Genomic DNA, 13,764 nt, shown 5'->3' with positions numbered 1-13,764 from the left:
AGGAGGCCCGAGGCCCTGAACTCAGATAAAGAAAACCTGGGCAGACCACACCTCCAGCTGCATGGCTCTGACCAGACCAGTCAATAGGTAACACCGCGTGTGCGCCATGGGCCCAGTCCCCTAGAGGCTGAGGCTGTGTCTGAGGGATCCTGGAAAACTGTAAGGAGCCACCCACGACCTCTACCATTGTAAATGTAATTATGAAAGGGGGTTCTGTTTTCAAAGAAACCACCACCTAGCTGAGGAGAGACGTGTGTCCATGCCGTAACCCCAGTGCGGGCCATGGACAGGGAGCACACAGTGTGCTCAGAGCACAGGGGTCAGCTCAGGCTGGGTGGTCAGGTGAGCCTTCCGCTGGACCTTGACCACTGCGTAGGATTAGACTATAAAGAAGGGCATTGGGCTGGGGAGAGGAAGAGCAAGGGGGCTTGAGGGGGAGCTGTCACCCCCCTGGGCCAGCTCTGAGGCCAGCGGGCTCAGACGCCAGCCCCGCCCCATCCTGCCAGCCTTGCTGAGCCTGGAGGGCTGTGGCTGAGTAAGGAGGCTGCTGGTGCAGGGGGGTGGGGCCGAGACGAGGGGGCTGTCCGCCACCCCGCTGTAACCGGAGAGCACAGCCAAGTCCAAGCTGGCCCCCCAGATGACCTTTCCCCACTGCCAAAGCTGAATTAAGAGGCCACCCTCGGGAGGTCTCGTCTGCCAGAAAGACTAGCTGGCCTGGGAGCGCTGGACGGTCTGTGTCAGGGGAAGGAGGGAGGGCGGGAGGATCAGACCCTGAGGCTATCACCTGTGGGCTGGTCTGCACCTAAAACAGGAATCCAGTGACATGTCTCTTCTCAAAGCTCTCCACGGAGAGGTATTCCACAGGCTCCTCTAAACGAACGTCCAAAGACGGTTCAACAGTCCCGCGCATGTCTAACCAGAGACACTCACGCTGCAGCTAGGAAATGCTATGATCGCTGGCCAGAGTCTAAGTCATCACCAGTGGTGACCGTAAGCGGGTCCCAGAACTGGGAGTTGGGGAGCCAGGTGTAGCCCAGCACCCCCACAAACAAGGTATGGGATCTTGGCAAGTCCCATTCCTCTATGGACCTTCACCCAGACTGCTCTTCTTAAACCAGGCCCTTTTAAGGTTCTTCCTCCAAATTACTCCAATCAAATGTTTAGAGACTTAGGAAACAGACCTTAACCTGGGCTCAGTGAGAGCTCTCTGTGGCTCAGTTTCCTTTGCTGTAAAAAGAACAGGCCCGTGTGAGTTGTCTAGTTCAGGGCCCAGCCTGGGAGCGAGGAGAAGAGCAAGGGAGGAGAGAGGGTTCCTGAGACCAGGAGGCTGATCACAGAGCTGGACGGCACGCTCACCCAGAGAAGGGGGAGCGGGAGAGTACTGGGGCTGCTGCTGGGAAAGGCAGGGGAATCGACTGTTTATATTATTGGCAAGGCTCTGATCAGCAGTAGGCTATTAGTAGTTAATTTTTTTTAATTTTTTTTTTTAAGATTTTATTTATTTATTTGACATAGCGAGAGAGAGCACAAGCAGGAAGAGCAGCAGAGGGAGAAGCAGGCTCCCTGCCGAGCAAGGAGCCCGATGCAGGACTAGATCCCAGGACCCTGGGATCATGACCTGAGCCGAAGGCAGACGCTTAACCGACTGAGCCACCCAGGCATCCCAGTAAAGTTTTAGGGGAGTCAAGTTATATGTGGACTGTCCACTGTGTCTGTGGGGGGGGGGTAGAGGTTGGCACCTCTAACGCCCACATTGTTCAAAGGTCAAATGTATATGCAGAATCTAGCCACTTCTCACCACCTCACCCTCCATGGTCCAAGCTCCCATCCTCTCTGGCCTCAACTATGACAATAACCTTCGACCTGGATCCCCTGCTCTCAGCCTATTCTTAACACAGCAACCACAGCAATCCTGTGGCTCAAACACCCTCCCATGGCTTCCCATCTCACTGAGACTGCAAGTGTTCAAGCCCCTACAATGGCCTGGAAGCCCCCACAGGGCCTGTCCACTCCATCCCCAGCCCAGCCCCTCTCTGACCTTACAGCATCTCCCACTGGGTGTCCTGGCTGTTCCTGAGACGTGTCTGGCCCACTCCCGCCTGAGGGCCTTTGTGTGCCGTGTTCTCAGCCCAGCCACGCGTGGCCCACTCCCTCACCTTCCCACCTCCTTGCTCAGGTGCCACTGTCTAAGAGACCGCTTCCCCGCCTCCACCCACCCACCTCAAACAGCCTACCGTCCTTGCTGTTCTCCCTAGCATCTTCGGACACACCACGTGATCTGCTTGCTCACTCAGAGCACTGCCTCCCCCCACCGCCACTCCCAGCAGAAGGAAAGCTCCTGAGAACAGGGGTGTCTGTCTGTCTATTCACTTGTTCACACCCTCACCTAGAACACTGCTTGCTGTTTTCTGCAGTAAGCTCCCAATAAATACTTGTTAAATGACAAGGCAATGGCAAGAAAACGCTGACCACATGTCCCACAAGGCGTTTTAGCCTACTATAGGTAAGGTACACATTAAATAAAAGCAAATCACCTTTTACTTCTGATTAGTCCAACACAGCTGTTTAAGTGCTTTCTTATCCTGGCCTCATTTGAGCCTCCATATGCAGGAGCAAATCCAGATTTTTGTGGAGCCTAAAGCATCTAAAACTTGGGAGGCTCTCTTTGAGAAAAAGAATTTAAAATATAAATACAGAATTAGGTAAAGATCATTTTGGGTTAAGATGGACATGTTCACTCTCTTGATGTGTAGTAATTGGCTTCATAGGTGTGCTTACATCCCATCAAAACTTAACCAAATTGTCTACTGCAAATATGTATAGTTCACTGTATGGCTATTATACTCCCATAAAATTGCTTTACAAATTTAAATTACAAATAAAAAGATTAGGGACTTGAAGGGGGACACACAAGTGATGGTCCTGAAGCATGACCCTCACTAACTCCCCAGCAAACCTCCCTCCCACCTATAGAAAGGTGGGCAATCGCACGTAGTACCAGATGGGGACACTGAAGGCAGAAAACCTCACCCGGATCACCCACCCGCAGATCTAACAGTGACTGCCTGGGCCTGAATACTGGCTCAGCCACTGCCAGTGGCGCAGGGAGTGCCCGGCACCCCGAAGATGCTCTCTATCCCCGGGCAGGCCTCCCGGCCCTGTGCACAGTGGCCCCTCCTCCGCGGTACAGGACGAGCAGCAGCTAGTGGGCCCCGTGCCCGCCAGGGGCTGAGACCCTTACTCCAGACATCAGAGAGGACGGTCTCCTGTGCCAGGAGCCCTGGGTCTTGAAGACAGAGCCCCCTCCTGGTCCCACAACAACCTCTGCCCTCTGCTACAGGGTTCGGGAGCTCTGCCACCACACAGGCCATGCTGGGGGCCGCAGGAGCCAAATCCAAAGGGTCTAGGCTGGCGAGGCTGTCTGTATTTTTCCAAGTTATGCATCTTGCCCTCCCTTTCTCTGGAGCAGCATTCCCCTCCCCCTTACCAGCTCATCTCAGGCCATTATTCCACCCAGCCTTGTTCTGCTCATCAGAGGTGATGCCAGGAGCTGAGAACTCCCCCTGGGCAGGAGTGAAGTGCTGGGTCTCTGGGGGTGTGCGGAGCCAAGAAGAGCCGACCAGCTTCCTTCCTGCCACCGGGGTGCTTCAGAGGTCACCCCGGCCAGCGGGCATCGAGTCCCGGCTTCACACTTATGTGGGGGGCTGCGACAGTGTCTCTCGCTCTCGTAGCCAGACCGGCAGTCGTGAACATGTACTGTGCAAATACAGACTGTGCGCTGGGGAAGCCGGATCTGTGCTCTCCTTTTCAATCCTCACGGCCGCTCTTCGCAGCTGCTACTACCGTCACGTTCTACACACAGGGAAATCGAGGCCCACAGAGGTTCGCAAAGCAGTTCAGGGTCACAGACCAGCAAGTGGTCGAGACCGAAACCCATCCAATCTGGTTCCAGAGCCTGTCTCTTCAGGATCACACAGTATGACTTCTATTTAACGTGGGAGTGAGGGCCATCACCAGAAGCAAGAGCCGGACCTGGTCGCCCCCGAGGTCTTATGTAGCCCAGGGAAGAAGTAACTGTGGCCCAGAGAGGGGAAATGATTTATTCAAAGTCACACAGTTTGTTAGTGTCCCAGGTGCCATGAGAACATACGCTTCTAAGGCTTCACGACTATCCTACAACGGCTGCCCTCCCTCGGCTGGGCTGGGAGCTGCCTCTGCAAGACAGCACGGGGCTCCTCCCTCTGGCTGGATCCCCCCATTCTCCGGGTCTCTGCATGAAGCAAAGCCCTTGGCTATGTCTGACTGCCCCTCGCCCTGACCCAGGTCCTGGAGGAAAAGCCAACTATTTGGACCCAAGAGCCTGCCCACTGTTTTTACTCTCTCATGGACTGTGGCTCCCCCAGCTGATAGAAGCCAACATGCCGTGCATGATGTAGATATCAGGAGGCCACAGAGTCAAAGGGAGACGCGGAGAGAAGTAGGGAGCATGTGCTCAGAGGCTGAGCCCTGAAACCACACTGCAGGCCAAGAGAGCAAGGGCAGTAAGAAACGAGTAGAAAATCCAGATGAGTTAGTGGGAGGGAAAGAGACCCACATCCTTGTCCCAGCTCTGCCACGTACTGCTCAAAGCCAGGCCTGTCTTCTCCCCTCCAGTGCAGAGACCACATGCTGGGCTAGTGGGAGGCCAGCCTGGACCTCGGCAGGGCCAGTTGGGCAGCTGGGCATTACAGTGTGGCAGGTGGCCTTGGCCAACCCCAGAGAGGGCCTGGGTGGGGCTGGAAAAGACACCCCCGCCAGACTAGGGCCCATCTGTCAGGGGACATGTGTCCAACAGCCCCAGCTTCCGCCCACGGCCCCACCCCACCATGGGAAGCAAGGGCAGCCGATGGACAAAGGGGAGCCTTGGCCTAACCACAGGCTGAGGGTGAAGCCTCCCCGATGCAGGGCCCACACGGTCACCACCATTTCCTCTTAACCCCACACTCGGCTTCACACATACCTACCAGCCACCCCCCGCTTCTTGCTGGCCACACGCTACCGCTGACATCGTTAGCCCATCTGCACAAGCCTGTCTGCGACAGGCCATTTCTGCATCTCATTCCGTCTGTATTGCCTCCCCTCTCTGCACCAGCCCCCCCCAGGGCCATAAGTATACTAAATGGCATCAAGGAAGTAAAGCACCTACCACCTGGCAGAAGGTCAGCAAAGTCTGCTGCTACTGCTATGTTCATAAGGCCCTGTTATAATGAAGGCTATTAGTTTTGAAAAGTAAAAAAAGCTGAGAACCTGTGGGCAGAGCCCCACCCCCGCCCCCCAAGAGGAGACGGACCTGCACGTGCTGGGTTTTGGCTCACCAGAGGCCTCTCACGGGAGTGAGCCCTTCTGACTAGCTCTCTAGTTCACCCTGGCAGGTTGAGACCCCGGGGAGGAAGCCAGCCGTCCTCCACGACCAGCCCTAATCCCGATGGCCTGGGGGCCTCTTTGTCCAGGGACCAGCTAAAGCTATAAACATCTGCAGTGGGAGGAAGAGGCTATTTGTGGACAAGAAACTTCTGCCTGCAGCCTGAGAAGGCAGTGATTAAGCCTGACATCTGAGCTAGTACCACCATTGTCCCTGCAGGGCTCTGAGGCTTCTGGTGAAATCTGACCCCGCCTTCAAGGCCACCACCCCAAGGAGCGGTCTCTGATCCCCACCCAAGTGGGTGTGCCCACTCCCACCTCCAAATCCTGGTGCACAGGGATCTGTGCCTTTCTCGAAGTCTTTGGCTAAAAGTCACTGGAGGGGCACCCGGGTGGCTCAGTCGTTAAGCGTCTGCCTTCGGCTCAGGTCATGATCCCAGGGTCCTGGGATCGAGCCCCGCATCGGGCTCCCTGCTCCACGGGAAGCCTGCTTCTCCCTCTCCCACTCCCCCTGCTTGTGTTCCCTCTCACTGTGTCTCTCTGTCAAATAAATAAAATCTTTAAATAAATAAATAAATAAATAAATAAATAAAAAAAAGTCACTGGAGCTCCTGTCTTCCTCTCTCACTAAAATTGGAGCTCTTGAGGACAGAGGACATGTCCCATTCGGCTCCACATCCCACTGCTGCTCACTGAGCACCTCCATGTGCTCTCATCCCTGTGGCAACACTGAAAGGTGAGGTCTTCTTCCAAAGAGCACATGGAAAAGATGTTCAACGTTACTAATCATTAGGGAAATGCAAATCAGAACCACAAGATACCACTTCACACCCACAAGGATAACTATTCAAAAAAAAAAAAAACCACAAAAAAAATAACAAGTGTTGGCAAAGACATGAAGACACTGGAACCGTTGTGCATTGTTGGTAGAACGTAAAATGGAACAGCCCCTGGAAGACGGTTTGACGCTTCCTCAAAAAGTTAAGCACAATTACCCTATGATCCAGTAATTCCATCTCTAGGTATATACCCAAAAGAATTGAAAGGAGGGACTCAGATACCTGTCCACCCATGTTCATAGCAGCACCAGTCACAGCAGGGGAGAGGGGGAAACAACCAAGTGTTCACCAAGACCTAAATGGATACATAAAATGTGGTGTATCTGTGCAAAGGGATAGTATTCAGCTATAAAAAGTAACGGATCCCTGACACAGGCCACAACATGGGTGAACCTTGAGGACCTTGTGCTAAGACAAATATTGTATGACTGATTCTACCTCCATGAGGTGCCAAGAATAGGTAAATTCGTACAGACAGAACACAGAAGAGAGCTTCCCAGGGGCTGGGGGACAGGGGAGTGGATGGGGAGTTAGTGTTTAATGGTTACAGAGTTTCAGTTTGGGATGCATGAGAATGTTCTGGAGATGGATGGTAGTGATGGCAGTGCCACAAGATGAATGAATTTAATGCCACTGAACTGCAACTTCAAAAGGTTAAAATGGTAAACTGTATGTGATGTCTACCTTCCCACAATAAATAAATGAATGTAACCAAAACCAAACAAAGGTGGCATTATTATCATTGCTCCCCAGTGCTTCAAATGAGGAACTGAAGCTGAGAAAGGTTAGACCACCAGCCCAAGGCCACACCAGCCCCTAGCACAGAGCAAGTTTGAACTGAGGGTCACATCGTCAGGCCTCCAGAAGTATGAAGTCAGTGTTGTAAGCCAGACGGGGGACATGGCAGGATCCAGAAACCACAGGGCAACAGAGCAAAGTGCAGTGGAGGATCCAAGGAACATGGCAGAGGCAGGGGGCAGAAGCTCAGATGAGGCTGCTGACTGCTGTCCCATCATCTCAGTGACCTGGGCCCAGTCCCCACTCTGCCTCTCCTGAGCTGCGTGACTCATCCAAAACAGGGTCCCTTCAGCTCTGACAGTCGTCATCACAGCACCTGCCCAGATCGCCCACCAAAACCACCACACAGAGTCCCACCTCTGGGCTAGTGCTCACTCTCTTCCCCTTCCCTGAGCACCTCCCTCCTCTACCCTGCTCATGCTCCACTTCCTTCCAGAAAACTTCCAAGATAACCTAGCCCTCTGGGTGACACTATATAACATAAGTCATGAGTTTACTTTCTAAAGTTGTTTCTCCTGTCCCTCTGCTGCCCCGTGAAGTCGTGGAGAACAGGGGCCACAGCCCTCAGCCCCAGCCTGGCTCAGGACAGTGAGACCTTGCTTGCTTAAGAGCTGCCAGATTGCTAGTGGGAACGAGAAGCCTGGGCCACAAGGCACCCAGGGAGACAACAGAGGAAGCAAGGAGAGGAGAAGCAGAGAGAGGGGAGAGAGATCAGGAGAGCTGGGAGATTCAAGAGCATGGCGGGCAGGAAAGAATGGATGCACAGGAAGACAGAGCCAGCTAGCCCTCTTGCAGACAGAACAGAGAAGGCAAGACGGAGCTGTGAGGGGAGGGAAAGACAGAGTGTGCAGGCAGATGGGGGTGAGAAGTTGCCCCACGCTCACCTCCCCACCACCTGCCCACAGGGCCAGAGGCCAGGCTGGCCAAAGGAGGTCAGAGTGACCAGTGTGGCAGTGCCAGGGCGAGGGTCACAGAGTGACGGGGCAAAAAAATGAAGGCAGCCGTGAGCAGAAGCCGGCTAGCAGCCCCGGCCCCGGGAGCCCGTCCACAAGTGTGGGAGGCTCAGCTCAGAAATAACAGGCGCTAATCTGCCCTGTAGCTCGGCATGTTATCTTCATGTCTGCCTGGCCTTCCTCACAGTGCCCCACTCTGGCTGTGCTGGGGCCAGAGCTGGGAGCAGGCCGAATCTCTGTCCTCAAGAGTCTCCAGGTCTAGACTCCCCCTCCTCGGGGCACCCTAAATCAGCCTGCTCTTCTCCCTGTCTGAGGCCTCTTCTTGCCTGCTTGTTCTCAGCTCCCGCCCTGTGTCTCACTGGGCCAGCCCACCTGGAAAACAACCGATGGCCTCTGACCGCAGGAAGTGGGGTGTGTGCAGACTGGGCTCTCAGGGGCCCAGGATGGGGCCGGGGCACTGGAGGATGGCAAGAGTGGGTCCCCCAAGGGAAGATGAGAAGATGGAGGAGAGGAGCCGGAGCGAGACGAGATCTGAGTCAGCTTGGCAGCTTGTCCCTCTTCCTCCACCTCCCAGGGTCCCATCCCACACACGGGGCTGAGCTCAGAGCTATATATACCTCCCAGCTGGACGGCAGCCCCTGCCGAGGGCCCCTTCACCAACTCCATGAGCGGTCCTGCCCTGGCTCAGCCCCCACGCCTGGTAAGAAGAGATGGGGATAAGCCAGCGTCTGGACCCCAGCAGGATCTGTACTCACGGAGGACAGGTGCTGTGGGGGCTGGGTGAGTCATCAGACACTGGGGAGCAGCCTCCAGTGCCCCTGCCCTGTGCCTGACCCACCTGGAGCCCGGGCCAAGCAGGAGACAGGGGCAGGGAGGAGAGGTGCAGGCGGGGCAGCAGGCTCCACAAAGGCCATTCAGGGTGATGGGGGAGCACTGTGCTTGGGGGCAGGGGAACTGCTTCTAGCCTTCACTCTCCCACTAACTACCTGAGAGACTCTGGGAGAAACTCTTGGCTTCTCTGAGCTTCTATCTCTGCATCTGCAACCAGCGGTTACAATTCCTCCCTCCTCCCTTGAAAAGATCCAAGAAATAAGGATGTCAGAGGCCACTGACCGCTCCTGTCTTCCTCGGCATAATTAAGAGGTTCCTGGCCCCGGCCCCCCTCCCCTCTCTTCCTCCCAGGTCCACCCCTGATGTCAGCATTGGTGGTTCAGTGGTAGAATTCTCGCCTGCCAGGTCCACCCCTGTGTGATCCCCCCCCCATACCCCTCCCTGTCTCTCTGCGCAGGAGGAGAGCCACAAACGGGACAACAACATGGCCAGGACAGTTTGCCAAACACCGTTTTCATCCTGCTTCCCCCCACCACTCAACAGCTCCCCTTGGCCCAAACAGAAGTCCACTCCAAGGCCTGCCAGAGGTCCGCAGGCTTGCACTGCCCAAACGGACTCAGTCACAATCGTCTGCTGACCGACAACAAAGTCTCTTCACCCAATTCCTTTACATGTGAAGTGGGGAGAGAAATATCTACCCATAACAACTACATAAAACTACGCATCCCCCACCAAATGTCTACCGCCAGGCGAATGGATAAACAAAACGTGGTCTAACCATACCATGGAATGTTATTCAGGCTGCAAAAGGAAGTTCTGACTTGGGCTACAACATGGAGGACCCTTGAGGACATGATGCTAAGTGAACTAAGGCCGTCACAACAGGGCGGACAGTCTGATGTCACTTGTATGAGGTCCCTAGAGTAGTCACGTCCACAGAGACAGAAAGCAGAGTGGTGGTGGTCAGGGGCCAGGAGAAGGAGGCAACAGGAGTCAGTGCCGAGTGGGTATGGAGCCTCAGGAAGGTGAAGAAGTTCTGGAGAAGGATGGTGCTGGTGGCTGCACCACAGCGTGAACAGTCCTTTATGCCCCCAAACTGTACACTTAAAAATGGTGAAAAGGGTAAATTTTATGTACTGTGTATTTTATCACACACTCACAAAAAGAGACATCTCAGCATTCAAAGTCCGGTCCACAGTGGCACTCCAATAAATGTCTGCTGATTCTGCCACGTTCTGCCATCTCCACGCCCCACCCCCCCCCACCAGATACCTGCAGCACCCTCAGCTCTCTCCTTCTGCTGAATGCCTCTTGGCCACATGTGTTTGCCAGAAAATTTTTTCCTTCAAGCACAAAGATATATCCTGCCAAGTATCCTTCAGTATCCTGAAGACACATCGTGGCTTCCCAACAAGAGACCTGGACAGCTCTCAAGGTTTGTCCTGCGCTCCCACCCCTTCTCACCTTCACACCTCAGCTCTGCATCAACACCCATCCCACTCTCCACCAAAGTAGTAGAAAGAACCAAAGATACCAGTTCTCCATTCCTCTCCAGCTCCATGGGAATAACCTGTGTAAAGCACTTGATCCCACACCTGGTGCTCCAGACATGTCAGCAGTCTCTTCCACGAAGCTTCCATAGGGGCCAGAAGTAAGAAGCAAACACCAGAGCAGGAAATGGTTAGAGCAATAGCAGTATAGGGGGCCGACCCAGGGCACGGAGGCCCACAGAAATCAGAGAGACTCTGTGCGGACCCAGCAAAGCCACAGCCATGGGGCTGGTGAGGAGAGATGCACAGTTATAACCGGTGCCTGAGGATGAGACCCAGGGTCCAACTAGCACAGACCTTGCTCCCCCAACAAGTAAAAGAATGAGAGGAATCACTGTGGCCTTGTAGGGAAGGCTGCAGGTAAAGGATGAGTGCCAGGGGCTGTGGTAACAAATTGGACATGTGCTCCGTCTAGCTGAACTAAGTTGAAGAGTGTCCACCCAGAACTCCTGTCCACCCAGAACCTCAGAATGTGTCCTTATTTGGAAATAGGATCTTTACAGTTGTACTAAGATGAGGTCACACTGGATTAGGTGTGACTAGTATCCTTATAAGAACAGGAGAGGACACATAGGGAAGATGGCCATGTGACAACAGAGTGACAAGAGAGTCACAGATTGGAGTGATGCAGCTACAAGCCAAGGAAGGCCCCGGCTTGCGAGCAACCACCAGAAGCTAAGAGAGAGACTGAAACAGATCCTCCCTCAGAGCCCCCAAAAGACACCAACCTTAAAGACACCTTGACTCCAGACTTCTCAGCTGTGAGAAAATACACTGCTGCCGTGTGAAGCCACCACTGGTGGTCATTTCCTACAGCAGCCCTCGGAGACGAATACGGCCAGCCCCCACGAGCCCCTCACACAGCGCCCTGTAGACAGTTGACAAGGTCTCTGTCTTGGGGAGCTGAGTGGGAACCAGCGCTGCATGGGGGAGAGAGAACCCAAATGGAAACCCCTGGGGGTGGGCACATGGCCTGGAGCCATCTTGTTGGGAGCCAGGGCAGGGCCCTCTGTTGTCAGGAGCGCCCGCCAGTTCCAGAAACCCTCCCGGTACCTGCCCAAGCCCGGTGTTTCAAGCTGGGGGTTCCCGGGAATGGAAGACTGACCGGGGCTTTCCAATAGCTATTCAGTTTTTGGTTTTGTTCCACTTTTCCCACATACCCTCTCTTCCATCCAAAGGTCAGCACAGCCCCGGGCAGACAGCTTTGTTCTTCCCACATGGCTACTGGACATACAGTATCTCTGTATGTTCCCCCATTCTCAGCCACTCCCAAAGATCAAGCCTTTCCAGATGGCTCTGAGCTGGAGGGGACCTTTCCTGAGTGAAGGTCTACAGAACTCTGCTGGACTCTCTTCTGGGACACTCCACACCTGTCCTGTAGCACGTTCTACGTGTGTTCACCTCCCCTACCCCCACCATATTGTGAGCAGGGCCAGAGCTTCCCCACCTAGGCCTGGCTCACGACTGAGTGTGTGCGCAAATGAGGGGAATGAGGCCAGTAACCACCTCCCTAACCTCCCTTCACAGCCAAGGGTGGGGAGCAGGGAACTGATGAGGCATTTGCCTGGAGGGCAGCTTATGGGACTCTCCCAGTCTGCTCTCGGGGGATGGGGGGTGTTCTTCCCTTTCCCAAGTCTTCTACTACCACAGCTTCTCACCCTCTCAAAGGCTTCTCCTCACATGCCTTCCCATCCCTTGGGAACCCAGGACAGAAGGAAGCAGCATCCACCCGATAAATGCCTCAGTGGTCATTCCCCCTTCCGTTACCTGGAGAACCCCAAGGGTGCTGTGCCCCCCCCATGCCTGGGCCTTATTTCCAGAACTGAACCATGAGGGCAGGGGCCTGCCACCCCACCCCAACAGGGTCCTTACCGTACATCTTGCCCTCATCTGACAGGATGATCTTGCGCCGGCCACAAGGCGGGTAGATGGCCAGGGCCTCCTGGAAGCTCTGCTCAATGTCCGGACTCCACACACCCTCCGCGTCATTGTCAATGGGCTTGTCCAACGCCTGACTGCCCCCAGAGACGTTGCTCCCCTCAGGGGAGTTAGGAGGGCTCCACTCGTTGGAGGTAATGGTGCCGGCCTTGCCCTCCAAGGCTCCGCTTGGAGGAGCGCCCGTTGGACCTGTTTGGGCAGAAACCACAGCATTGGAGGAAGAACTATGTGGCCGTGGGCCAGGGCGTCCCGGGGAATGCCAAGCCCTAGAATCAGTTGCTCTTCCTTGCTTGGCCATCCATAGCACAGGTGGTGTCAGGCCAGGGACCCAGAGGATAAAGAGTGACGTGAAAGGTCTGGGAGGATCAGGAGGCCTGGAATCTAGGGCAGGTCATTTCCCCTCTGTAGACCCCAGCTTCCCACCCTGTCAAATGAGCACAATGGCCTAGGCATTCTCTGAGCATAGCTCTAAGAATCCAAGACAGGGCTGAGAAGTAGGAGACGGGGGGACCAAGGACTAACAGATGTTCTGACATCAAATCAACAAGGGGCAAAAAGGATGTAAATTATTGTGCACTGTTGGTAGAAATGTAAAATAGTAACCACTACAGAAAACAGTCGGAAGTTTCCTCAAAGAATTAAACAGAAAACTACCATATGATCCAACAATTCCACTTCTGGGTATATATCCAAAAAAACTGAAAGCAGGGTCCTGAAGAGATATTTGTACACCCATGTTCATAGCTGCCTTATTAACAATAACCAAGAGGTGGAAGCAGACCAAGTGTCCATGGACAGATGAATGGATAAACCAAATGTGGTATATACACAAGAGGGAATATTATTCAGCCTTAAAAAAGAAGAACAGCCTTACAGTGTGGATGAACCTTGTGGACATTATGCTGAGTGAAAAAAGCCAACCACAGAAAGACAAATGCTGTATGATTCCACTTATAAGAGGTATCTAAAGTAGTCAAAATCATAGACAGAAAGTAAAATGCTGGTTCCCAGGGGCTGGGGGGAGGAGGAAGTGGGGAGTTGTTGTTTAATCAGTATACAGTTTCAATTTTGCAAGATGAAAAATTTCTGGAGATCTGTTGCACAGCAACATGAATATAACTTTTAACAGTACCAAACTAATATACTCAAAAATGGTTAAGATGATAAATCTTATGTTTTTTACTACAATTAAAATTTTATATTAAAAAAAAAAGGGGATACAAAATAAAACGCAGTTCATCATTCTCCTATTCCATCCTCAGCTTGGGCTCTTTTCAAAGGAAGATTTTGGCCCTGGAAGACTGTCACATATTGGGGCTATAGCACGGTTGATTTGCTGGTGTCTCCAGAAGCTGACAACACAACCCTGCCCTTTGCCACTAGCCCAAACACAGGGCTGGGAGTCTAAGTGCCTGCAGCTTGGCCAAGTTCCTTGGAACTTCTAGTCCCTCCTAG

At 53.7% G+C, this 13,764-nt stretch overlaps 1 protein-coding gene across 3 annotated transcripts in view; it reads right to left on the bottom strand.

Annotated features, from left to right (window-relative positions):
• The window catches only part of TEAD4 (TEA domain transcription factor 4), a 66,519-nt gene that overhangs the window by 28,631 nt on the left and 24,124 nt on the right, over positions 1–13,764 (bottom strand). For all 3 annotated transcript variants that reach the window (XM_032390797.1, XM_032390795.1, XM_032390796.1), the window contains exon 2: positions 12,244–12,498. In XM_032390797.1, the coding sequence (XP_032246688.1) occupies positions 12,244–12,250 (7 nt within the window). In that variant the 5' untranslated portion in view covers positions 12,251–12,498. The remainder of the gene's footprint in view (positions 1–12,243; positions 12,499–13,764) is intronic.

The sequence above is a fragment of the Phoca vitulina genome, unplaced genomic scaffold (genome assembly GCF_004348235.1).
Source record: "Phoca vitulina isolate PV1807 unplaced genomic scaffold, GSC_HSeal_1.0 scaffold59, whole genome shotgun sequence".
In the NCBI taxonomy this organism is placed as follows: domain Eukaryota; kingdom Metazoa; phylum Chordata; class Mammalia; order Carnivora; family Phocidae; genus Phoca; species Phoca vitulina.
Note: the sequence above shows the minus strand (reverse complement) of the source record. Positions and strands in the feature narration are given on the sequence as shown.